The 26276-nt window shown below is 46.4% G+C and overlaps 1 protein-coding gene and 1 long non-coding RNA gene across 5 annotated transcripts; both read right to left on the bottom strand.

Annotated features, from left to right (window-relative positions):
• Positions 1–18: 18 nt before the first annotated feature.
• RBM14 (RNA binding motif protein 14) lies at positions 19–16142 on the bottom strand. Of its 4 annotated transcripts, none has more exons than XM_037053309.1 (3): positions 15692–16142; positions 9966–10076; positions 19–101 (listed from the first exon to the last, which is right to left on the bottom strand). In XM_037053309.1, the coding sequence occupies exons 1-3, from the start codon at positions 16026–16028 to the stop codon at positions 34–36; spliced, it is 516 nt and encodes a 171-aa protein (XP_036909204.1). In that variant the 5' UTR covers positions 16029–16142; the 3' UTR covers positions 19–33. The 4 variants fall into 4 exon arrangements, with proteins under 4 accessions (XP_036909204.1, XP_036909206.1, XP_036909203.1 ...); XM_037053308.1 differs by lacking the exon at positions 19–101 and adding an exon at positions 6973–7848 and having other exon boundaries at positions 8618–10076; XM_037053310.1 differs by lacking the exon at positions 19–101 and adding an exon at positions 7729–7848.
• LOC118991792 (uncharacterized) lies at positions 12739–15683 on the bottom strand. Its single transcript, XR_005067471.1, has 2 exons — positions 13295–15683; positions 12739–13238 (listed from the first exon to the last, which is right to left on the bottom strand). It is a non-coding gene; the product is annotated as an uncharacterized LOC118991792 (long non-coding RNA).
• Positions 16143–26276: the final 10134 nt, after the last annotated feature.

Raw genomic sequence — 26276 nt, 5'->3', positions numbered from 1 at the left:
AGGGGGAGGTGAGCCCACCACCGGATTGGTCACTCAGTAAAGTAAAAGGCCGGCGTTCGCCCAGAACCTCTTCCTGATTGGTTGCCAGGAACGCCAGTTACCTGAGAGGCCGGGAAGAGGTGGAAACGTCAGTAACGCCGAGCTTTTACGCGAAAGCCAATGAGCACCAATTTCGCTAAGGCGAAGTCACTGATTGGGTAAGAGGTTGCGTGTGGGAGGAGTTACGAACGTGGGCTCCGCCGGCAGTACTCCACCCGCCATTAGGCGGAGCAAGTTAGGGCCAGGTGTGGCAGTCTTTAGCTTCAAGGCGCCAACTTTGTTAAGCTTCAGCTCACCGCTTCCACGTGCGTACCCCGACATTGTTCTGCGCTATTTTGCCTTCTTCCCCCAAATTTCTCCCTCTAACCTCCCAGAACACGCCCTCCGATGCTGCAGATAGCTTTAGGCAGACTCAAAAGCCAGTAAGAAAAAACAGCGAAGCGTTTCGCCTTAAGAAATCAACTGTAAAAATCCATACTGTCACCCTCAGAGTCCCAGGAGTTCCCCCAAATATTTTCATAAGTGGTGATTAAAGGAACTCTCTAAAAAGTTTATGAACGCAGACTGGGAGTGGGGCCCTGAAGTCATTTAGGAGGTCCCGAGAAGATAAGCAAGCGCCCCGCGCCCCACAACCAGCCTCCTGGAGTCCAAGCTGAAGACGCCGCTTCTGTGTCTGTGGCCGTGGAAATGGAGAAAACACCCCCACCCTGCCCTGAGAAAAAAACTGGAGCACATTAAGTTTTTTATTTTCTTTTATTGGGCGCCATCTGCCAGAGTTGTAGGTTTAAACTCCTAGAACTTTTTTTAGAGAGAAAAGCCTAATCACAATCAGCTGTAAACAAAATACAACCAAAGACCATTCTCCAAAGGATCCAGTTCCCTCAAAGCATTTTCTCATCCTCTGACTTCTTGACACAACCCCATACTCACTGAGCAAGGAAGCTTTCGAAGGAGTTAAACAGGGGACGGACAAATACTGGGTTGAAAAGCTTAAAATAATGCCTTAAAAACATGGTAAAAAATGAGTAAATTGTTTTTGAGGCAAGGGAGCGGAAATCACGTTAAGTAGTACATACTGCCCTCCAAAGTACCCACCCCCGCCAAGAGGGGTGGGGTCATAAAGAAAGAAGTGAAGCAAGGTTATGGAAGTTGGTTTAAAAACCTGACAGGTGCCCTGATCAGTGTGGCTCAGCGAGCTGGGCGTTGACCCGCAGAGGGAAAGGTCGCTGATTCTCAGTAAGGAAATACGCCTGGCTTTCGAGCCAGGTGCCTGTCCACTTGGGGAGAGGCAACTCCAATAGATGTTTCTTACATTAATGTTTCTCCCCCTTTTTCTCCCTCCTTTCCCCTCTCTCTAAAAATAAAATTAAAAAGAAACTGACATGACTGAAATCAAATGTTGGAAAACAAGTCAATAACTTATTCTACAGTGGGAAATGGTAAGGACCTAAAAACCAAACCCCAAACATCAGTGACCACTACCTGTAACATCAACACGTAGTGGTCACTAATCTTGGTCCATTTTCACCGTGGATTCTAATGCTGACACTGAGCCTGAGTGAAGGCCATATGATCGGGTGAAGAAAAACAACTCCATGTACCCACGCTTTGGAGGAGACCAGCATCAGGAGGCCATCATAACTCATCCACACAGGGAAATACATCTGGTTTAAAAAAAAAATTCTTTCAGCACCTTTGAGTTTGATCTTCCAAAGTATTTTATTATCTCAACAGCCCTGAAGATAAACTTCCTCCCAAAATACCAAAACATAATAGATCAACTCCTTACACGAAAATAGGAACCTCTCCAAGTCTGCAGGAGACTAGGAATATCATTCTTCTCAGGGTCACAATTTAAGACGGTTTGCAGACCACGCCCACTGTCCACTCCCAACCTAATTACTTGATTTACCTCCTGAAAGTTCTCTAGATCCAGTTTCATTTGTTTCATTTTGCAACTTCGTCCAACTGAGTAAACCACATTAAATCATCCCCATGTTTTACAACCCACTGAGATTGCTAAACTTTCAAACCCACCCTACCCAATCTGGTTCTTGCCAGAGCCTCCCAATCTCCTTAACCCCCCCTCCAAACTGGCCTTTTTGTCCCCAGCTCAGACTGGAATGTTCTTTCTCCAGTTCCCTCGCAGTCCACCCATCTAAAAACATCCCCCTACTCCAACCCTACCTTCACACTCTATCCCAAGACTCCGTGTTATTTTTCAAAATGCTTACAACTTGAAACTCAACTCGTTCATTCATATTCTGCCTTCCTCCCAACCGCTGTACCAAGCAAATACTTGTTCTACAAAGACAATGACCTTTTCTTACTCATTTTGTCCTCAGTGTTAGAACTGCACCTGGTACATGATAGGCAGTTAAATTTAACTGTTGACTAAGTGAACAAATGGATAAATGAATGCATTTGTTAGCCTCGATACTTACTACCAAAAATAAGCACCTTTACTCTTACCAACTAAGTACACCCTCCAAACTCCATTAGAAAAAGCAGGTACCCAAAAGCCAGGGGGAAACCTATGCTACAGCATTTTACCACCAGGATCACCAGCTTGACAAATGCTGTAAAATCAATCTACAGGTATGAAGATTTATAGCCTGAGTGTCTCCATGCCAATGTTCATCTAACAAACATATCTGACCAATAAAAAATACCGTATGAAAGGAGCTTAATGTTTGTTCCTTAAAAACCAATACTGCAGTCACCCTGGCTGGTGTAGCTCAGTGGACTGAGTGCCAGCCTGCAAACCAAAGGGTTGCAGGCCAGGTCCCCAATTGGGGACACGTGAGAGGCAACCACATATTGATGTTTCTCTCCCTCTCTTCCCCTCTAAAAATAAATAAATAAAATCTCTTAAAATTTTTTAACAAAAAATTTTACTTTCCATTAAAGGTTTTCCCTTTATTTAAAAACATCTAGTCCAAATCCTCTACCTCACAATGCCAACTATAAAAAATGGAATTGAATGGGATGTTTTAAAAGTACCTTGTCTGGAACACTTGTAGATGCCTTTTTGCTGATTCTTAATTTGATGATCAGGTTACCAAGCCCTAAAAGGTAAAGTGATTTGTCCAAAGTCATCTAGAGAGCTGATTTCTGTCAAGAGTCAAGCATACATGTATATTCTGGCTGCAGCTCTTTATGAAAGAGCCTGGACCCTGGACTTAGGAAAATGAGTGACAAATCTAAATTTAGGAAGGGAAATACTGGTGTCAGTGAAAGACACTCAAATATGAATAAGCAATCTGTATAAATTTCAAACCCTTCAGGGGGAATAGTTTATATGCCTAATAACTCTGGTTCCTGGCCCAGAAATGAGTTACTAGTCTTACGAAGCCTTATATTAAAAAACCAGTATTCTCCAGGGTGGCTCAGGAGCCACTAGGCCAGTTAAGCAAGCTTCTTATGCCTCCAATCCCATTCCCAGCTACGTGCTCTTAACTTCCCCTTACTGTCTTTGCAGACTCACTACCTCTTTCCCGAATCCAGGAGAATCTGATCCCAAAACACTGAAATGTTGTCTGAGACTGGAGGTGGCCAAAACTGGTACCATGCATCACGAAATCCCCTGCCTTCAGTCACTCTTATGTACCAAAGTCCTATACTCAACTGTGTGCTCTAGCAGGCCACCCCAATCTCCCTGGAGTGTTATTTCTATGAGATGGCTAGCATGTAATGACCAGTGACTGTATGTATGTATGTGTGTATGTGTATACATACATACATATATATACATACATACATATATATATATGGCCCTGCACTTGTCACATGTTCTCACTTAATCCTTCCAACAGTAGTAGTATCATGATTCCAAGTCCTGGATGGTTCAAAATGGCTGGTTCAATTCCTTGATTCACTCCTTTCTAACCATGTGACCTCAAGAAAAGTTACTAACCTACAGCCTACCCATTCATAAAAAAGGTTTATGCCCTAGCTGGTGTAGCTCCATGGATTGAGCGCAGGCCTGAGTTGCAGGCCATATCCCCAGTATGGGGTGTGTGAGAGGCAACCACACATTGCTGTTTCACTCCCTCTCTTTCTCCCTCCTTTCTCCATCTCTCTAAAATAAATAAATAAAATCTTTTTAAAAAAAGATAAAAATAAAAAATAAAAAAGGTTTAGGAATACTTAAAACATTTGGGTTACAATGGAGATTAATATATAAAAAGCACTTTTAACAATGCTTAACATGTGTTCAATAAATGTTAGCCATTATCCCTATTTAACAGACGAGAAACTGAAGTAGAGGCAAGGATTCAAACTCAGGAAACCTCATTTTAGAGCCAGCACCCCTCAGTCATTCTCTGTACCTTGCTTTCAAATCTAATCCTAATTCCAGGGAGTTTTCTCTGATTACCTGGACTGTGCCATCTTCTCCTTTCCTACCTATCACTTTTCTAACATTGCTGTAACTAGTTCATTAATGTAGGTCCTTCCTCCCCAGGCTATTAAATCAATTCCTTGAGAACAGCCCAAGGGCTCAGTTGCCTAAACACTATTATTTCTAACACTATGGACACAGTATTTCAAATGATTTAGAGCTGGACGTTAAGAATTCATTTAAGAACTTTCCTGGAAAATTCCAGATTCCCCCCTTTACAACCTTTTTAAAGGTACCTAGAGAATTCAGATGAATATAATCTTTCTGCCTGCCATCCATCTTCTCTATTACACATACTACATAGCACACTAGTCCATAAATCTAATAAATTTTCATTATAACCTCAGCCAACCCATGTTGTAGTCCACTAACTTGGCTTGAATAGAAAAAATGAGCAGAAAATGAAGTGTCATGTGCATGGACTTCTGCACGATTTAACTGACAGTCACAAGTACAAAGGTCACCTGTCATACAGGTTGACCAGTCACAGTCCCAGTACCTCCAGTGTAAGGAATGAATAGGGCCCCAGGCCTACCCCCAGACAAAATTGAAACAAGGTCCAAACCTCAAGCAGGCAGAGGCTAGAAGCCTCTATGTGGTCTTGTTCCAGGAATAAATCATCCACGACTTCTCCAATGAATGAAGGCCAAGTTGTAGAAGTGATATATGCAAAAGTGCAAAAATCTAAAGGATACCAGGAGTCCACATTTCACACCCCTTTTCCCAAAACAAATGTATGTTTTCCCATTCACTCAACCCAACCATCTCCAAGTTATAGGACCCTGAAAATCAGAAATCCACAAAAAGTAAAGTATGAGTGGACTATAGGGTTAACACAGGTGACATAATTTAAGAGTAGAGGGAATTTTAAAACAATCTGCAAGAAAGAGAAAAGTGGCAAATGATTTAGTTTTTAGCTCCTTCTGGCTTGAAGACTGAAAAGCCCGGGGGCTGAGGCAGCAAGGGCATCAGCACCTGAAGACGGCATGCAGAGGGATCACCTAGGCCAGGTCACACTGGAGAACTCGGGTTACAATACGGAACATCAGCACTGGCCCCAAGAGCACATCAGGCTGTTTTTCACAGGAACCCTCACTGGAGAGAAAGGAAGAGGACAGAAAGCCACACTGACAAGCATCACAAATACACAGGCCTACAATCAACCAACACTGCATTCTCCCAGGTAGTAACAAGAGCTAACCTTGTTAGGTTGGCCCTCAGATCACCCACCCTCACTGCAGAAAAGGGCCAAGAAACCTAGCGAACTTCCCCTCCCAGTCCCGCAAAGAAATGAAAAGGAGCAGCGAAGCCCCTGAAGGCAAAGCAGTGGGCAGAAAGAAAAAAAAAGCTATGGTCCCAGTGCCCTGAGACCACCCCAATAAGCACCCACGAGAGTTTTTGGTTATAGACCATCCATATGCTTTTCCCCACTGGGCAGAGAGAGAACATCTGGGACAAACTACTCTGTCACAGGTGAATTCACAAGCCAGTAAAGGAGGCAGAAGACAACCCACCTGAACTCCATTTGACACATACACGTCCCGAAAATTGCCTTACCCAAAGGAACATCAGTAGGTGGTTGCTCTGTCATCACCCTACCCAACCAGTCTTCTTCCATTCATCCATCACACCCCAGCCTCCCACGTTGTCCCCGGCTGGAATTCTTTTTTACCCAGGTCCTCTCAACCTCCAGCCCCTGAATAAAAGTATAGACGGAATTTTCGATTCCTCACCCTATCCCAGCATCCTTACTTGGTTACACTTGCACCTCAGCCCATTACCAGTCTATCATAACAGCTTCAAATATAAACCCAGCAAGTAAATATCTGGAAACTCTTAACAAATCGAATAGGGAAAGTGAGTCTCAGGTGGCCGTGATGATAGCAGATGGGCAGGACGCAGGAAGGGCGCTCCATGGTGATGTTCAACAGGCGAAATATCAGTTCTGTGACCAGACTCTCCCATACTTTCTTCCGATTGTCCCTGCCCCTCCTTTCTCCAACCACCGGGCAGAATCAGACACCGACATCACCCCCATCCCACTACTGGTTCCTTTCCAGGTCTCAGCCCCAGCACTCACTCAAGCCCATGGCCTACAGGATCCACTAGCCTCATAAGCACCAAAGCAAGCCCCTTCCCCACTTCTCACTTGAGAAGCCAAACCCCAGAACCAAGCTGCTGGAACACAGGTTGTTTCTCAACTGGAAACAAGTCAGGGAAACCAGTCAAACACAGGCAGAGGAAAATGGGCAATAAATTTACTGCACTGGGGTGTGATTAACTCAAGTCGAGGGCTGAAGAAGCCCAAGCGACTTGATCTGGACTCTCCATTCCCAAAGATGGCAGACTAGCGGGCTGATGATGAGCTAAATCCTCCTGGGCAGCAGGGGAAGTGCTCTAATTTCCACGTTCAATCCCCCTTCCTCATCTGCCATGGGTTCTCTGGTTGCCTTCCATTTGGCTGTCACGGCTTCCTGGATGTCAAACTGGCTCCTCTGAAACTGAGTGCAATCAAGACAATGACAACCAGGTTTCCAAACTGCAAATTGCCCCAAGTTTTATTTGTAGTCCATACAAAAGGGAAAAAAAATTAAGGTTTTCTAACACCACCTACTTGGGGAGATAGGGAAGTGGGACTGTGCCACTCAGCATCAGCTAGAACATCAGGAGTCAGTAGGAATTTGAACACATACCAACTGACTGTCCCAACAGAAATTCAGTCTCAACACAGTCTAGAGGGACAGTCAGAGCCCTGGACTGCTGGCACAGTTTGGCGCATAGGAAATGGTTAAGCTAACCCTTTCCTGGCCTCCCTCATATCTAAAAAGAAAAAGGCGCCGGCGACCTCAGCTGCAGGTTGCTTCCCCATCCAGACGACCTTAAATATCGCGCACAAAAATAAAAGGGAGCCAGGGAAAAATAAAAACATAAAAGAAATTCCCATCCTGGGGAGATGGGAGGCAGGGGAGAGGGAAACCGCAGATCTAGAGCCAGTAGCAAGATTTGCTGCTGAGGCGAAGGAACAAAGTAGGTTACTGCCGAACACTCAAAATGGATCGTCTCCTGGGGAAGGCCCACGTGGTAGAAGGGATGAAAAAAACCACACACAGGAGCGGTATGGGCCAGTGGTTATAACCTGGGTCTGCACCCAACCCACTTGTCTCCTCCCCTCCCTGTGGTGCCCCATCCCAGGTTGGCCCTACATGCGGCGCTGGTAGCCAGAGTGCATCTGAGCTGCCCGCAGGTAATCATTATAGGAGCCCGAATAGCGTGCGTAATCGGAATGGGCATCGGGCAGGCGACGGTAATCCAGCGAGGACTTTGTCGGCGAGCGGCGGAACGAAAGCTGCGACTCTGATAAACGGCGGTAATCAGAGAGCTCGGCTAAACGCCGGTCGGAACCATACCTAGTCGAGAGAAGAAGACAGTTGGTGAATGAGACAATTGAGGAGAGGGCTCCAGGTGGGCATGGGGGAGATGCCAATGGGGATAGGGAGGGTGTGATCAGACTGGTCTCCAACACACAAGAATTTGTCAGAAGGCTCATCACCCTATCCAGGGCAAGAAATCAAGCCTGGTTCAACTCAGTGAGAAACCAAGCCCGCTACTGCAGCCCTCCCTTCTGAACTGGCCAAGGTGGATTTTGGTCTGCATTCCCAAACCACAAACTATTCCCTCCCCTGGGCCCTGCACAGAAAGACCGTGGTTGTTTATCAACAGAACGGCGGACAAAAGCAAGGTCCCCAACTTCCCAAGGTGGACGCACCTCACGTACGTTGCCTCCAGCCAATGAGTACCAAAGGGACCACTCTCTCACACCTACCCCCACCAAAGCCAGGACAACCACATAACAGGCTTAATATTCCTACAGACGGTGGGAAAGGCTATGGGCCACAATCTTGCAGGCGGTAGCTCCAATAGCAGTTGGGCTGTCCTAGACAGGTCACGCTTTTCCCAGCCTGACTAGCTGGTACCACCCCAGTCTGAGCACTATGCTCCACCTGAACCCTGGTGACCAGGGAAGCTCACACACATCATCCCCCTCAGCCTTTGGACATCCCACGGGAGTAGAGAAGACCAAGGGAGGGGCCGATGGCTACGGTTTCCCTCCCATGCCAACCTCAGCCCCTTGCCCTAAGCCCCAGCTTGGGGCAGAGGCGGGGGGGCATACAGTACCTTTTTGACATGGCGACAGCCTTTTTGTAGGGATCGTCGTAGCTGGCCCGGGGTGGGGAGAGGCGGGTACGCTCATAGGGCGGCGGGGTGCTGTTGGCGTTGGCAACGGCCCCCTGGGACATGGACAGGTAGGCTGCAGACGGCTGACCTGCCCCATCGTAGGCATTGCCCGGCTGGCCACGGTAGGAGGCAGCAGCCTGGGGATGCTGCTGGGCAGCATAAGAAGCAGCCAATGAAGCTGACTGAGTGCGGTAAGGAGCTGCCAGGGTGGCAGAAGGCTGGGCGCCGTAGGCAGCTGCAGCGCCGTAAGAGCCAGTGGCGGCAGCGGCTGACTGAGCCCCATAGGAGCCTGACAGGCCCATTGATGCTTGAGCCCCATAATTATTCAGCTGGGTCTGAACAACCGGCTGGGCCCCATAGGACCCAGCCATTGGAGTAGTGGCTTGTGCAGCGTAGGCAGCTGGCTGGCCGGCGTAGGCAGCAGCTGCAGCTGGCTGTGCCACATAGGCAGCAGGCTGGGAAGAGTAGGAAGCAGCCTGTTGTGCAGCATATGGGGCAGACTGGGCATTATAAGAGGCTGAGGGCTGGGCATTGTAAGAAGCTGCCTGGGCCCCATAAGCCAGTGAGGAGGCTGCTCCCTGGGCCCCATAGGAGGCTGCCTGGGCCCCATAGGAACCTAGGGAGGAAGCTGCTCCCTGGGCATTGTAGGAGGCAGCTGCACGAACCCCATAGGAAGAAGCAGCCTGCGCACCGTAAGAAGATGGTTGGTTACCATAGGAGGCCAGGGAGGAGCCCTGAGCCCCATAGGAGTTGAGCGAGGAAGCAGCACCTGGCTGACCCCCATAGGAGGAAAGGGCCGAGGCTGAGGGCTGGGCTCCACCATATGGCCCAAGCGAGGAAGCTGCGGCAGACTGGGAGCTAGGGCTGGCCAACTGGCCCCTATACGGAGCCCCAAGGGAGACAGAGGGCTGAGCGCGGTAAGAGGCTGCCTGGGCTGCCATGGGCTGAGTCCGATAGCCAACACCCAAAGAGGCAGAAGGCTGGGCCCTATAGGCAGCTCCCAGCGAAACTGAGGGCTGGGCCCTGTAGGTGGCTGGCTGGGCCGTCAGAGGAGCCACATAAGAGGCTCTAGGAGGGGAACGGCGCAGGGGGCTGCGGTCGCGACCAAAGAAGGGTGGTGTGGGCTGACGGGCTTGCCCATCAAAGCCACCAGTGCTGTTGCCAAAAGCCTGCTGGTAGTCAAAAGTGGCAGAGAAGCCACCAGCTCCAGGGAATGCTGTATCCCCAGCCCCTGGTTTCTTGGTCTTGTCCCCAGACTGGATAGCCAGGCCAGGCCCCTTCTTCTGACCCTTGGTTGAGAGTTCCACGTTGATGCGCTTGCCCTTCACTTCTTTGCCGTTGAGCTGCGCGATGGCGGCTTTGGCATCTGCTTCCTTCTCCATGTGAACAAACGCGTAGTCTGATAAAGCAGCAGACAGAGGGTTAGCAATTAGGGGGGCAGGGCATGCTACCCAATGGGTCCCAAATTGGACACACCAACAGCACCCAGCTGTTGCCAACTACCTCCAGGCCTCCAAACCCTTCTCTCCAGGAGTTATATCATAAAATGTGGCTTCCATATAACAAAGTTTCTGGCTGTCCCAAGAAGCCACCTTTGCCTTCTCCCCATTCTCCCCTTTCCCCCTGCCACCTCACCCAACTTCCTGGTGAGAGAAGAAAGAGCAAAGATGAACTGCAACACAGGATAAAAATCTTCACAGCTCCTGTAAGTATAAACCAGCAGAAAAAAAACGCAGAAAGAGTGCCTGGATCACTTAACTATTCAGTATTCTCTAATCTAAAGTCACCAAATACTATTGCTCACCTTTGAGGCTTAAACTCTCAAACTCTGGAAATGACCACTTATGTCTTGACATAACCCATGTCTCAGCCTAGAGTCCAATTAAGGCAAGAGCGCTAGACTGCAATGCACAGCGCATAAAATTCCTCCAAAATGATCTCCCCTTTTCCCACAGTACTTCCCAGTGTCCAAAGCACTTTCATACACAGGACCTCATAGGACTCCACAACAATCCTGTGAAGGAGGCAGAGCAAACGATCATTCTCTCATTTTACAGGTGGGCAAACATGTTCAGTATTTATATGGCTTGCCCCAAATCAAAATGTGTTAGAGCCATTAACAGAAATCCCAGCTCTCCATGCCCTTCACTACACCAAGTCTACCCCTAAGAAGTCAATGTATAAGGCAGAACTATGTAATATGACTAGAAAGGGGAGAAGTAGGACCCCGTGCAAACCAATGAGGTGTTGGAATGCAAACTAAGCCTCCTGGTTGAGTTCGGGCCCAAGTCTCCTCCCACAGGCTACATTACATCCTCTACCAGTTTAAGGGGCAAAAGTATAGCTTACCCCTTGGGCTCCTGTTCACAGAGCAAACTGTTTACAGAAGAGATTTGTTTTCTCAGCTTCAAGGTAAGAAGCTACAATTACTGCAGCAAGCAGGCTCTGCTAAACAGGTTACCGCTGAGATCCTCAGGATCTGAATGAGCTATGGTGGGAGGACAGGCTCTAAGATAGGATGTGGATCTCAAAGACCTATGCATCTACCACACAGGAAAAAAAAACTTTAGGAGGAAGAGGGATGAGAAGAAATTCTTGTTCTCAAACTTACAAACCACAATGGTGCAAGGAGGATATGAAGACAAGTGATAAGATCATCCTCGTGCAAAATAAGGCTATGCACACTTCACCCCATCTGGACCTGTGGCCACTTTAAGATACAGTCCAAGTACCAGGACCCCATCACTCTCACATCAGTTCAGGAAATGAACTAACTGGATGACATTACTAGGGTCCATTCTCAAAGATAAAAATTCCTTTTAAATGGGCTCTAGTAAGTATCCTAATTTCTAGAAACTTTCTAGATGCCCTAGATATACTAGGATGCCCTCTCTTGCTGCTCCTGTAGAGCAAGTCATTTTCCTAGATATAAGGCAAAGCCAGCAACAAGCTCCAATGAGAATAAAAATTTAATAAACAGGTTTAATTCAGAAGCATGGTACAGAACAAGGAATCCTTGGCTAGGAGCTTAAAGGCTTCAGTTACAAATTCAGAGTACCACTGACTTGATGTAAGCTCTGGAGGAACTGACAAAACTCTCCATCTGACAAATCTGTCCTACCCATCTCAGAGTTAGGAGATTCAAATGAGAAGATAAAAGTGCCTGGCAAAGTAAAAGTAACTATATAATGATGAAGAATTATTATTATTCAAGCCTAGGAATAACTTAGGCTTATTTCCCTACAGAATATTATCTGTCATCTCTAATCAAACACCACAGATACAATGCCACAGCCCTAGCCAGGCAGCTCAGTTGGTTAGAGCAATATCCCCAATACATTTAAGTTTGATCCCAGGTCAGAGAACATACAAGAATCAACAAATAAATTAACAAACCAATGTTTCTCTATCTCCCTCCCACTCTAGCTCTAAAATCAACAAATAAAAAAAATTTGTTTAAAGATATACAATGCCATCTGTATGTGCAAACCTGGAACCAGCCAGAGACAATAAAAGAACAAAATGAACTACCACAACTCTCAGTCCTCACATCCTCATGGCCAGAACCTGATTCCTTACCTACCAAGTGGGAAATGCAAAAGTATTCCTTTTGGCCTTGCTACGGACACTAGAACTGTCCTCTCATCTCTCACCTCCACTTTTGATAGAGTGAGCTGAAAATGGATTCTGGTAGTGGGAGATCTCTTCAAACCAGAAGCTGAGCTGACCCTCAGCAGAATGGCAAAACCACCAGGATGCAATGGCAAGCAGAAAGCAGGAGCCTGTAGGCAGATTAAGGGGAATGGGGAAAACCTCCAGGCACTATGAGAAAATAAAGAAATAGACTATATTCCTGGCAAACCTGAAACTAGAATGACCTAGAGAAAAAAAACACCCAACAAAAAATATTTTAATGGGTTTACAAGAGCAACAGGACATCCCACTGTCTACTCCCTGCTCAGTTGAGTTTCATTAAAAGACCAAGTTGAGAGATTTGAATATTGAGATTTCTTGAGTCAACTTAGTTGACTGCCCACCTGAACTATATAACTGATTTTTTAAAGCCACCAGTTACAATATAACCAGTTTAAAATAAGGAATTTCCTAAGCCTGATACTGGAGAGAATAGACTATCCAGACTCAAACAAAAGAGGCTAACCAATCCTAACAGTGAACTGCCAAACACAGACCTAACCCTATCAAAGATTCTCAGAAACCAACTACTCCTAGAGCAGTAAAGACAAAAAACAGAGACACCTAGAGAACTCCAGGGACCCTCTAACCTGGAGAGCTAGCTAGTTCAAGGAATAAAGTGACCTCTAAAGAAAATCTACGGCATTTAATGGGACTAGCAAGCAATGTTTTACAGAGATTACCTAATGATCTGGTGGCATTATAATTCCTCCAGTACCAAGTTAAGAGAATTCAGAAAAATTAGTTTCCCTATCCTGAGAAGAGTAAAAAACTGTAACTGGAAAACTAGAGCTGTGTTGTATCTAGGAGAAAAGAATGGCCACCCACAAAAAGAGGAGGAAAAGGTTTCCTCTTCTGCCTTTCAGACCTTGCCTCAAGTTCAAATGGTTCCTAGCTGTAGGTTTCCTCTTCTGCCTTTCAGACCTTGCCTGAAGTTCAAATGGTTCCTAGCTGTAAACTCTCCTACTTCATCTTTGAACACCCAATAGAATGTAGCTGTGGACAGTGGTTATAATGTGCTGTTGCTATGGAGATTTTTACTCTACAAATCAAACCATATCTAAGCTCCTGAGGTAACCAAGCAACTATGTTTTTTTCCCCCTGTGAAGTAAAACAGAACTAGATGCCCCGTGCCATGCCAAGTTTCTGTGCTTTTCTAAGGCCTGACAGCCAACACAAGACTCAATAAAATGCCCGTTCCCATCCCAAGAAATAAGCTACTTACAGAGCCAGAGCAAATTTCTTCTACTACATTTCCAACTTAAAAACCTCGCTTTCCTTCATCTCAAAGACACAGAAAGGTATCAGTGAAGGATATGATGCTGAAATTTCCCCCAGTCCCTTACATCAAAGTGTATCAGGAATTATTACATATCAGCAAACTGCAAACAGCTGACCATCATTCCCTGAGTGAGAAGTCAAGGCATTTCTACTCATCAAGCATTTAGAAAGGCACAAAACTTATGCTCTATCACAAGGAGTCAGCCAACAGTTCTAAAAATCGCATGCGGTTGTACATTGCACCCTGCCTCCCACTTCCACTAAGTGTCTGTCTCAAGCAAATTCAGGCACATTTTCTGCTTTCTCTACCACCCAAAAGCAAGCTACTTGACTAAGGAGTAAGGAGTTCCACAGAGACTGCCCCTGAAGATGCTAGTTTCTAAACTCCAATCTAGTAACCACCCTGCCTAAGAACCAGGAAAGATACATAGCAGGTCAATTAAACACGCAACTCTCCTAATGAACCATTACCCCTCATTCATTTCCTGGCCAGGGACCCAATCTGAGGCCTTTCTCATTCTTTAACTCTGAACAAAAGCAAAAATCCATGCACCATACAGCCTGCCTCAGAGCACCCAGCAGGGAAGCCCAATTCCAGATAGTCGTGGACTTGCACAACCTGAGCTGAGGAAAACAGAATGCAGTATTAAAGCAAAACAAGGAACTGATTCAGGAGTGGAGACCACACACCCCGTTCCACTTCTCCCAGTTATGGAAAGGACAAGGAATGGCCCGAAAGGTGTGCCCCTCCAGGACAGCAAATGAAGTTATCTTGGTGGAAATAAGTAAGCACCTGCACCCACATTTATTTCCTAGCCTCAAAACTTCACACAGGATAATGACCAAGTATGAATCCAGTACCAGGAGTAGGGCATCAGACACTCCCAGGCTGCATCCTCAAAGATGGCAGGGCAAAGTTAATTCTGATCCCAAGTGATACAGAGACTAACCACATACACAAGGGCTGTCCCACCAAACCCTGGCAATATAAAATGACGGTTAAGGGAGTAAGAACCCATACTAGGGAAAAAATCAACTAGGTTCCAAAAAAAGAGGTTGGGCCTAAATTATGGTGATACATTTTTCTCCAAGTTTAAAAGGCAAGTTAGGGATCTGCCCTGAGGACCAGGCTCATCAAGCAAAGACATCTAATAAGTAAATGTTTAATGAACGTTCAAGGAATCAAAGAAAACCCCTCACAGACCCCTTCCCATGTTCCCCCGCAGCCACACAGTATGCCCCCTTATAAAATCTCCAAGCTTTAAAAGAATGACAGTGGCCTGGGGCACAGGTTTGGTAAAGTCTACGGAGAAGGAGCCTTCATAAAGTAAGCCTCCTTCCACATTCGAGAGGTCGGGGTTTCCAAGTTTATAGATGCAAAATCGTGCCCAAAGAAAATAACCCCAAATTTGAAGGAGCTGGAAAGCGCAGATTTGCCACGCCTAAACCACCTAACAATATTAAAAGGCCGAAGTGGTTCAGAAGGGGCCGCTCCCGTACCCATGACTACACCCACGCCACAAAATACTAAAAAAATCCCAGCCCAAGAAACGTCCAAGGGCCCCGTTACCTTCCGCTCGGGAGCAATCACCAGAAGGGAACACGAGGATGGTCTTGGGGCGTCAGCCCCCACCTTTTCCCTCGTCCCTCGTTCTGACCGACGTCTGGGGAAGCGTAGAGATCTTCCCCGCTCCATGATCCGGCTTGTGCCCGTCACTTCCCAATTTCCGCTCGGTGCCAGGCCCAGGAGAACAGTGGAAGGCGCACCCCGGTACACTCGCAAGTCTCTCAGGCGCGTCCCCGGCCCCGTAGTCCGGCCAGCAGTGGCCGCCGCACCCACCCAGAGCCGCTTCCTCCCATTTGTGAATGGTGTCTGGACAACAGGGGAGGAGGGTGGCTCTACCCATCGCGCCCCCAACAACTCGGACCACGCTCCCGCGGACTTCTCGCCACCCCCGCCCCAACCGCGCGTTGACCGACCCCCGGGAAAGGGGAGTGGCTAACAAGCAGAGTGCCCCCGTGCGCGCGCCTTCGCGTTACCTTTCACCACGTCACACTCGATGACGCGTCCGCGGCGCTCGAAGAGGCTGCGCAACTCCTGGCTCGTGCAAGCAGCCGACACATTGCCCACGAAAATCTTCCAAGTGTTAAGAGGCCGTGGGCGCGACATCTCCACCACGAGCGCGCGCCCAGGCCGCAGCTCGTGGCCGTGCAGGGCCTCGATGGCGCGCAGCGCGCCCGCGTTCTCGCGCATGTGCACGAAGGCGAACTGTTTCATGACGGCGCAGCTCATGACTGTGCCGTAGGGCGCGAAGAGGGCTGCCAGCTCCTCCGGCGTTGTATCTGCTCCATCGACGTTTCCCACGAATATCTTCATTTTACCGCCGCAACCGCCTTCCCGGAGAGCCGGGACCTCTCCTGAAGAAACTGGCGAGACGTCCGGCCAGCCGGCAGTCCTCTCCAGGAATGGCTGGCGACGGAGAACCCCGCCGCGCAGGCGCCCTGATCTAGCCAATCAGGGCTCGCATCCCGCGCGCCCTGCAGCCAATCAGAGAGCCTGAGAGAAGATCCACGCAGGCGCAGCCAATCCCAGAAGGCCTTGCGCCCGCTCGTTAGCAATGGGGTGGGAGAGAGAAGACGGCGCGCTACCAACCGCCGCTGCCCAAGCGGGGTTGGGAGGGGGAAGGAGGGGTGGGGAGGTGCTTTGGGAACGTTTGCAGTTGAGCGGCCTAGTCTGAGAGGCAGCCTGTGGCTTGAGTGGGGCGGTAATCATTGGGCCCCAAGGAAAAACTTGGTTCAGTTGGAAGTGAGAGCTTCTCTAATGCTGGCAGCTTAGACCAAACCTGAGTCTTAAGGTGGTAGGAATAATGTCCAAGGGAAGGCTGGGCCTGGCAGGAAAAAACGGAAAAAAACGCCTTCAGTCAGCAAAAGGCTCCCGGGACTCCCGCCTCCCGCCTCCGGGTCTGTGCAGAGCTGTCTGAGGGGATCTGAGAGGCATCTGCCTAGGGAGAAAGCCTCGTGCCATTAGTTCCTTCTCTGGAAACATTCTCTGAAGTTGCTGAGGTCTTGGCAGACGCTGGAGAGGTGAAAAATAAGAGCACGCCTCTGCCTTTATGGAATTTACAAACGAGGGTTAATGAGATGTAGCTCTCTTGTGTAAGTTTGAAATATTCCACATTAAAAAATGTAATAAAATAAAAGATAAGGTCCAGGGAACGGTCCTTGAGGAGGCAAAAGTTGAGTGGGTTTTTTTTTTTAAGATTTTATTTCTTTTTAGAGCGAGAAGGGAAGGAGAGAGGGATAGAAACATCAACGTGTGGTTGCTTCTCAAGTATCCCCAATTGGGGACCTGGCCTGCAACCTAGGAATCGAACCAGTGACCTGGCCTGCAACCTAGGAATCGAACCAGTGCCCTAGACTGGGAATCGAACCAGTGACCCTCTGATTCACCGACTCCCGCTCAACCCACTGAGCTATGCCAGCCAGGGTGAAAGTTTATTCATTAATATAAAAATGAAAGGAAAAAAATCAAAACCAATGGATGTATGTAAATAAAGATCTTGCTGAGGGAAGACATCAAAAACAAATACATGTGACAAACTCAGGGAAATATTTGCCTACAAGCTTATTCTACAAATTTTATTGAGGACCTACCATGTGGGCAGCACCAAGAATACAGCAGTGAACAAAAGTGACAAAAATCAACACTTTCTTGGAGCTTCTTATGATGGTGAGGAAACAGATTAACAAGTAAAACATATAGCCTCTTGGTTAGTGCTAAAGACTTGAAATAACCAAAGGAGCAAGTAAGTCATCCTCTGGAAGAATCATTCAGTCAGAAAGTACAACACAATTCAAAAAATCCTGGAGCAAAAGCCTGTTCAAGGAATTGCAAGATGCAGTAAGGCTGGAGGTGGGGAACCACGTGAATAATAGAGCATAAGAATGGGGGTGGGGATTATCTGCCCTGGCTGGCGTAGTTCAGCGGATTGAGCATGGGCCTGTGAACCACAGGATCTCAGTTTGATTCCCAGGGCACACGCCTGGGTTGCAGGACAGTTCCCAGCAGGGGATTCACAAGAGGCAACCAAACATTGATATTTCTCTCCCTCTCTCTTTCCCTTCCCCTCTAAAGATAAATAAATAAAATCTTTAAAAAATTGGGGGCAGGGATTGGGGAGTGTAAGACCCTGTAGAACTATTTTGATTTTCACTCTTAGTGAGGGTTGAGGTCTGATAGGACTTTTCCTTCATTGTTTCATTAAGTATCCTTATGGCTGCTATTGAAATGGGAAAAACAATGTTTTCTATGCCTTTCTGCCTTCAAGATGTTGAGGAGAGGATGTGATGTGTCTCCAGTGCGAAATTCTGGATTTCCCTTGGTCTTCCAGTCTTCTGGTCTCCTATTAGAAGCCCTCACCAACTGTGCTGACAACACAGGAGCCAAAAATCTCTATATCATCTCTGTAAAGGGGATCAAGGGAGGACTGACAGGCTTCCTATTGCTGGTGTGGGTGACATGGTGATGGGCACAGTCAAAGGAGGCAAACCAGTGCTTAGAAAGAAGGTTCATCCAGCCGTAGTATTTCAACAACAAAAGTCATGCTGGAGGAAAGACGGTATGTTTCTTAATTTTGAAGATAACGCGGATCATAGCAAACAGTAAAGGTGAAATGAAAGTTCTGCCATCACAGGAGCAGTTGCAAAGGAGCATGCAGATTTGTGGTCCAGGATTGCATCCAGTGCTGGCAGCATTGCACGATTCTCTGGTGTGTTTGTAAATTTTTTTAAAAATGTTAAAAATTATTTCCTAACCCAAAAGAAAGAAATGGGCATGTTGGTGGGATTGCAGACTGGTACACCCACTATGGAAAACAGTATGGAATTTTCTAAGAAAACTAAAAATGAACGTGCCTTTTGACCCAGCAATTCTACTGTTAGGAGTATATCCTAAGAACCCTGAAGCACCAATCCAAAAGAACCTATGCACCCCGATGTTCATAGCAGCACAATTTACGATAGCCAAGAGTTGGAAGCAACCTAGATGCCCATCGGTCAATGACTGGATCAAAACACTATGGTACATTTACACAATGGAATTCTATGCTGCAGAAAGGAAGAAGGAGCTCCTACCCTTTGCAATATCATGGATGGAACTGGAAAGCATTATGCTGAGCGAAATAAGGCAGGCGGTGAAAGACAAATACCATATGATATCACCGTTAACAGGAATCTAAACAACAAAACAAACAAGCAAGCAAAATGTGACCAAAGACACTGAAATACAGAACGTGCTGACAGGGTCCAGAGGGGAGAGGGGAGAGAATCACAGGGGAAAAGGGGAAGGACTCATATGAACAAGTATAAAGGACACATGGACAATAACTAAGGTGGGGGGCGGAAATGGGAGGGAGGTGGGGAGCACAGGTTGGGGGCAGGGCTGGGAATACAAGACAGAAAACTGTACTTGAACAAGAATTAAATAAAATAAATAAATAAAAAGAAAGAGCCCTGGCTGGTCTAGCTCAGTGGATTGAGCGCGGGCCTGCGAACCAGACGATCGTGGTTCGATTCCCAGTCAGGGCACATGCTTGGGTTGCAGGCCAGTTCCCTGCAGGGGCCAGTTCCCTGCAGGGGATGCACGAGAAGCAACCATACATTGATGTTTCCTTCCTCTCTCCTTCCCTTCCCCTCTAAAGATAAATAAGTAAAATATTAAAAAAAAAGAAATGGGCAAAAACAAAGAGAAAACCGTTGTTTGTTCAGAAAAATGACTGTTACTGAAAACATACAGGAGAGATGACGGTGACATGAGTGGGGCATTCCAATGGAATCCAGGGGATGTGGTCAGATGGGACAGCAGAGCTGCAGTTGGCTATCAGTTATGAAAGAGGGTCAAAGACGACAGAGAGCAACTGGAAGCATTAACTGAGGTGGGGACTACTTGGGAGTAAAAGGCAGAAAACTGTACTCAAACTACAATTAAAATTAAAAAAGAGATGGGGACTACTGCAGAAGAGATTTTCTGCAGAAGACCAGAAATTCAGTTTGGGACCTGCTAAGTGTGATAATGTCTCTAAGTCATCCAAGTGCAGATACCAATGGCAATTAGATGTGTGTATCTTCAGTTCAGGGCAAAGTCTGAGCTGAGGATATAAATTCGTGAGTATGAAGAGCTAATATCTATATTATAAAAAGAACTCTTACAAGTTGATACGGGAAAAAGGATGAGATAAATGAGCCAAGGTAATGAACTAGTAATTCTATAGGAAAAGAAGTGTAAATGAAGCTCATAATGCAATATACAGATGACGTAGCATAGAATTGTACACTTCAGATCCATATAATTTAATTAACCAATGTCACCCCAATTAATTTTTTTCGAAGGTTTTATTTATTTATCTTTAGATAGAGGGAAAGGGAGAGAAACATTGGTCGGTTGCCTTTCACACGCCCCCAACTGGGGACCCAGCCCACAACCCAGGCCTGTGCCCTGACTTGGAATTAAACCAGCAATGCTTCAGTTCACAGGCTGGCACTCAATCCACTGAGCCAAATCAGGCAGGGCAAATTTAATTTAATTTTTTAAAAAGAAGCACAAATGCCCAATAAACAAGAAACTCCATTGGTAATCAGGGGAATGAAATGTCCTGAGAAAATGAGAACATTTTTCACCCCTCAGATTAGCAAAAATATTAGAAGATTTATATCTATTGCTGGTAAGGGTGTGAGAAAGTACATTCAGACATTGCTGATGATAGTGTGAATTCTACCTCCTTCTTGGGAAGTATTCTGGCAATACTGAAACTTTGAATGTGGTGAGTCTTTAACAGTAATCCTACTGGAAAACTAGTCTACAGAGAACTCATCAATAAGGATATTGGTATAAATTAATTGATTCTAGCATTGTTTGTAGTAGCAAGTAGTAAAAGCAATCTGAATGTCCATTAAGGGAATTAGGTATCACCTTATGATAGAACATTTTATTGGTTTTAAAAAAATAGTTCAAGCCCTGCCTGGTGGAGCTCAGTGGATTGAGCATGGGCCTGCAAACCAGAGTATCGTGGTTCGATTCCCAGTCAGGGCACATGCCTGAGTTGTGGGCCAGTTCCCAGCAAGGGACACACGAGAGTCAACCATACATTGATATTTCTCTCCCTCTCTCCTTCCTTTCCCCTCTAAAATTAAATAAATAAAATATTTTTTAAAATAGTTCAACCCCCCCCAAAAAATAGTTCAACCCCCCCCAAAATAGTTCAAAACCCCTGACAATGGACAAGGACCAGGGGCAAAGCAGACCCACCGGCCTTTGTTCATCTTAGCTTGATGCTTGCGTTGGTGGCTAGAGCTGTTTCATGCCTGGGGCACACTGAAAAAAAATAGTTCAATATTTATTGATGTGGAATAATAACCATAATGTAAGAGGGAAAAACCACAACTAATTGTATAATGTTATGTCTTTCTGTGCCACAGGGGGAAAGCCCTTCATAGACAGGCCTGTTTTCTCAGCATAGAGAAAAGCATTAATTACTCTAGGTGATGAGATGAGGAGTTCATTTTTTATTCATTCCCATGTCATTAGACTTTCAATAACGAGCATCTAATTCTTTTATAATTAAAAAATAAGGTACATTTTAAGGAAGAAAAGAGGGGCATTGCTCTGATACCATCACAAGTCCAAACTGCTGACATCTTCCCAGAGTGAGCATCGGTAGGCCCTTAGCGCTCAGTAGGCAAAACCATTTGAAAGGCATCATGGGGCAGTCCCACGTTGGTTCCAGCGAGCTGGTAGGGGTCAGGATCAGAACAGTGTGCGACAGACATGTGCTGCGAAATCCCTGGGTGCACTTTAAAAGAGAATTAATCATTTAAAAATGTAATTGTAGTGATATATTTTATTTTACCCAATGTATCTTTAAAAACTATCACTTCATCATGTAATCAATGTAAAAATTATATTCTTTTTGTAAGCCCTTGACATTCTTTGTGGATGTCTTACGGCACATCTCGATTTGGTCCGGCCACATTACAGCTGTTTCGTAGCCGCGTGTGACCAATGGCTGCAATGCTGGCTGGTGTAGGTTTAACCTTCCTCTTGAAATGGACTTTAGGTCTTGAAGAGACATCTTTTGGGAAAACAGAACTTCAACGTTGGTGACACATCTGATTTCTTAAAAGAACACCGTGTCATTTAGAACCAAGTGTGGGGAATGAGGGTAGGCAAGATCATACTCAGAAATATCCACCAGCAAATAGTGTCCAAGCTGCAAAGGATTCTTCCAGATAAGCCAGCCTGGCCACTGTAGCTCAGCTGGCTGGAGGTCATCCCGTCAACCCAAAGACCGAGGGTTCCATTTCCAGTCAGGGTGCATGCCTGCCTAGGCTACAGGTTCAGTGCCGTTTGGGGCATGTACAAGAGGCAACCGATCAATGCTTCTCTCTCACATCTCCCTCCCCATCTCTCTGAAATCAATAAGCACATCTTCAGGTGAAAAGAAAAATAAGTAAGTTAATTTAAAGAAAAAAAAAGATAAGTTGAGCCAGGCCAGGCCAGGCCAGCCCAATCACTTTACAGATGAGACCCTTTCAGAAGTGGAGAAGGGAAAGGAGTTGCCATCATCAAGCCGGCGGTAGATACGGGCTAAGTCGGTGCTCTTTCCATTACCGCTGGAAAAGGGACGCAATCGTGATTTGCCAGCTGTGTGAATGGAGCACAAGCCTTCACATCTGTGAATATCACCTCCTTCACTTATAAAAATTACTGACCTTTTATAAGATTTTTTATTGTGATAAATATATATATATATATATATGTATGTATGTATGTATTATTTATTTATTTATACAGCCCTGACTGGTGTAGCTCAGTGGATTGAGCAGGGGCCTGCAAACCAGAGGGTCACCAGTTGGATTCCCAGTCAAAGAACCGATAGTAACCCAACTAAAACTTTATTAACCACCTACTATCTGCCAGGCCTTCAATTAGAATCATAATGTCGTGTGTGTGTTTAAAGAAAAAACAACAATTGCCTCTCTTTATTTTCACCAGACCTCATACCCCACTGGATTTATTTCTCTGGTAATGATACCAGAGAAGGGAGGAAGGGAAGAAGAAAGAGAAGGAAAGAATTATTAATGTGTGGTTGCCTCTCCCATGGCCCCACTGGGGACCTGGCCCGCGAAACCCAGGCATGTGCCCTGATTGGGAACCTGGCGACCCTTTGGTTCACAGTCCGAGCTCAGTCCACTGAGCCACCACAGCCAGGGCTTCTGGAGGCTCTGTCTTTCTTCATATGGTGGCCCAGAGACATAACTTAGCCTATCATGGCTGTGCTAAATGGAAAGACATTTCTCATAAAACAATATCTATCATATGAAATATCTACAATGAACTATGTCTTCCAGTCAGCTACAAATGCAGACTGATATAGAGGTCTCGCCCTGGCGGCTCAAACAGGACTCTTGCTATTGCTGCTGGCAACATCACTCTCCAAAATGGTGAACTCTCAGTACCGTTCCAAACCCAACCAAGAACAGAAAAATTCACGGTCTGTTAAAATGGCACCAGAAATGTTTCGTTGTTTACAAACAAAATAAGTAATAAATAAATTAAGTTCTAATTGTAAATGTTTTTCACATTCGAGAATATCTAGTGCGACATTGGAAACAGAAACTGGGGCAGTTCTTCATTATGAGGGGCTATCCTGCAACTGGCAGGCAGGCAGGGCTCCCTAGCCTTCCCCCCACACACGCCAGAAGCACCTTCCCACTCAGCATCGTCGCCACCAAAAGAACTCCCTCACAAACCCCGACAAGTCCCCTAAGGGGTAATAACACCCTCACTGAGGACCAACGACCTAAACCAAATTTTGTAAACTTAGAGTAAACTTAATTTTGGTGTCAACATAACAAATGTCCAAACCCATGAGAATTTTTATGAATTTGGGCCAAACTGACAAAAATTGCAAGGAAGCAAAATCTCAAAGGATTGAGAAATGTTCTGGAGAAGGGCAGTTGAACACCTTATTTTATACGTTACAATCAAAGGAGGAAGCCTAAAGGGTTACATGAAATTCAGTGATAGACTAGGGGCCAGGAGAAAGCAAAAAAAACCCTCTGAAATGGCATAAAAAGTAAAAGGAATGAATAGACACACACTCCTTTTACAGAGGTGGAATGGATCGTTAACAGTTAGTTACCATAATGACCATAACAACAAGGGGCTCTGTGTTCTCCTGCTGGGGTGGGAGATTGTGCCCTGAGGGGTCTGGAAAAAGGAAATGACTCTGACTTTCCAAAGATATGTCATCATAGATGCAAAAGGACAGTAAGACAGGCTCAGTGAGGGTAAAGGCTGACCTTTGTCAAGGAAGATACAGGCCCAGGACATGACTAGGTCTACAAGCCATGACTTGCTCTTAGCTTTAATTTCAGACCATCCTCTGTGGTTACTTTTTCCAAATAAGGTAATACTGACAGCTTCCAGGAATTAGGACCTGAGAACTTTGAGTTATCAGCCTATCATAGTCATCAAAATCAAAATCAAAAAGCAATCAGTAACAGTCGTTTCAGTGGGCTGATACCACTGACGTACATCATAAACACAGTGACAGGGTTCTCTCCCACTGAGGTAGAGGGCAGTATTAATAAGATGGGAAGACCCGGGGAACCCAAGCCTTTTCCTCCCTGCCTGAAAGCTGAGCTCCCTGTTAAGGGCCCTCTGTTTCGGTGCTTCCCTCCCCTAGGGTTTTAGGTAAAATCTCTATCGCTGGCTAAGATACCTTAAGTAGATGACATCCATGTATTTATTTATTTTTAAAGATTTTGTTTAATTATTTTTAGAGAAGGGAAGGGAGGGAGAGAGGGAGAGAAACATCCATGTGTGGTTGTCTATCACGCACCCCCTACAGGGGACCTGCCCTGCAACCCAGGCATGTGCCCTGATTGGGAATTGAACCAGTGATCCTTTGGTTCACAGGATGGCACTCAATCCACTGAGCCACACCAGCCAGGCTGAACAATGTTTAATAGCTATGTATAGTCTTTTTCTAGAAAACTTCTGTTTTTCTGACAAACGAATCTCACTTTGCATACTTTACAATGAGAACCAACAGAGTGGTTAAGAGTACAGACTTGGAGCCAGACCCCCTGGGCCACATTACTGTGTGACCTAGGGCAAGTTATATAACCACTCTGTGCTTCCGGTCCCTTATCTGTAACATGAGCTAATAATAGAATTTACCTTCCCTATAGGACTGTCTAGAGGATTACACAGATTAGTGGATGTAAAGTGCTTAGAACAGAGCCTGGCAATAACCACCACCTAGGGTAATTAGCTAATGTGATTACAATTTCCTTTCTAAGTAAGTTTAAAAGTGAGTCAATTTAAAGAAGAGCATTTGGTGAATGACAGTACAGATGGTTTGTGGACATGGCACAAGTTGAGAGGTAACACAAACATGTCTGAATTTGGCAAAGATTTTCAAGCCGTGCCCCCTGCAGCCCCAGGACCGGTCCACTTCTGCTTTACAGATGGGGCTTCAAGATGTTTGGACAGTATTTCTTGATGAAAAAGTTTGTAAAAAAGCACACAGCTGAGTTTAGAAGAAAGAAAAGCTAATGGGATGTTAATTCCTTGGGGACCAAAGCAGAGCGGTAGAAGATGGTGAGCACTTGAGCCACGAAAGGGTTAAACCCAGGTATGCCTCCAGCAGGAAGGACAGAAGAGGTCAGAGGCTGGCTGTGGGCAGAGTCCAAGAGCAGTTCCAGCAATGAGGCTAACAGGGGGTAGAAAACCTGGGCCCCAGTATTAAAAAGATTTGGTTCCCCAGGAAAGAAGGGGAGCTGGAAAGCAACCAGCACAGGCTGGGCAAGAAAGAGCAGGGGCCGAGGGCTGGGGCCAGAGGCACAGGCAGCAGCCTCCAGGCGAAACCAGGCAGGGCCCGCCCGGGGTTGGGAGCAGCGCCAGGCGCCTCTCAGCCAAGGCCAGCTAACTGTAAAACCACCCACCTAGTTCCGTGCAGGCAGCGTAAAGGGCACAGTTTGTACTCTGACAGCCTACGGGCGAGCAGCCTGATGCAGTCCAGTGGGGGCAGGGGTGGGGGCAAACACAGGAGCCGGGAGCCAGATTTTCTGGTCCCCTGCAGTAGACCTTGGCCATTGGCCCTCTCTGTGAGCAGGGAGCTCGGCTGGGGCTACCTCCAGGGCCCCATTTGGCGTCAGAATCACAGACACTTCTTTAACTTACCCTGTGCCAGGCCCTGTGCCAAGCACTTCACTTTTTAGATTAATTAAGAGTCTTTCACTTGTGAGTAAAGAAATCAGCTCAAGGAAGCTTAATTTTTAAAGGGTGCATTGGGAAGATACAGGAGTAGCTCTTGACCCCCAGGTCAGGAGTTAGCTGGCGGCAGGCAAGGCCCAGCGGGGACTCTTGAGTATCTGGCATTGTCTGGCAATTCACGGATTCTCCCTGTGCACTTGCCCTTAGAAGGGGTGTGTTTAAATATCTTATTTATGTGTTTACAGAGAGGAAGGGAGGGAGAAAGAGAGGGAGTGAAACATCAATGCGGGAGAGAAGCAGCAATCAGCAGACTCTCACACAGCCCCCATCAGGGACTTGGCCACA

This window comes from Sturnira hondurensis, unplaced genomic scaffold, assembly GCF_014824575.4.
Source record: "Sturnira hondurensis isolate 20B ecotype Veracruz unplaced genomic scaffold, ASM1482457v3 Scaffold0007797, whole genome shotgun sequence".
Taxonomy (NCBI): domain Eukaryota; kingdom Metazoa; phylum Chordata; class Mammalia; order Chiroptera; family Phyllostomidae; genus Sturnira; species Sturnira hondurensis.
This window is presented reverse-complemented; position numbering and strand designations above follow the sequence as displayed.

Bases quoted from the DNA above. Each gene is read 5' to 3' on its own strand.
- RBM14 (XM_037053308.1), bottom strand. From the start codon at position 16,028: ATGAAGATATTCGTGGGAAACGTCGATGGAGCAGATACAACGCCGGAG. The intron at 10,077-15,691 runs GTAACGCGAAGG...CTGCTTTATCAG, and splicing joins CGAGTGTGACGTGGTGAAAG to ACTACGCGTTTGTTCACATG. The intron at 7,849-8,617 runs GTACTGTATGCC...TCTCTCGACTAG, and splicing joins GCTGTCGCCATGTCAAAAAG to GTATGGTTCCGACCGGCGTT.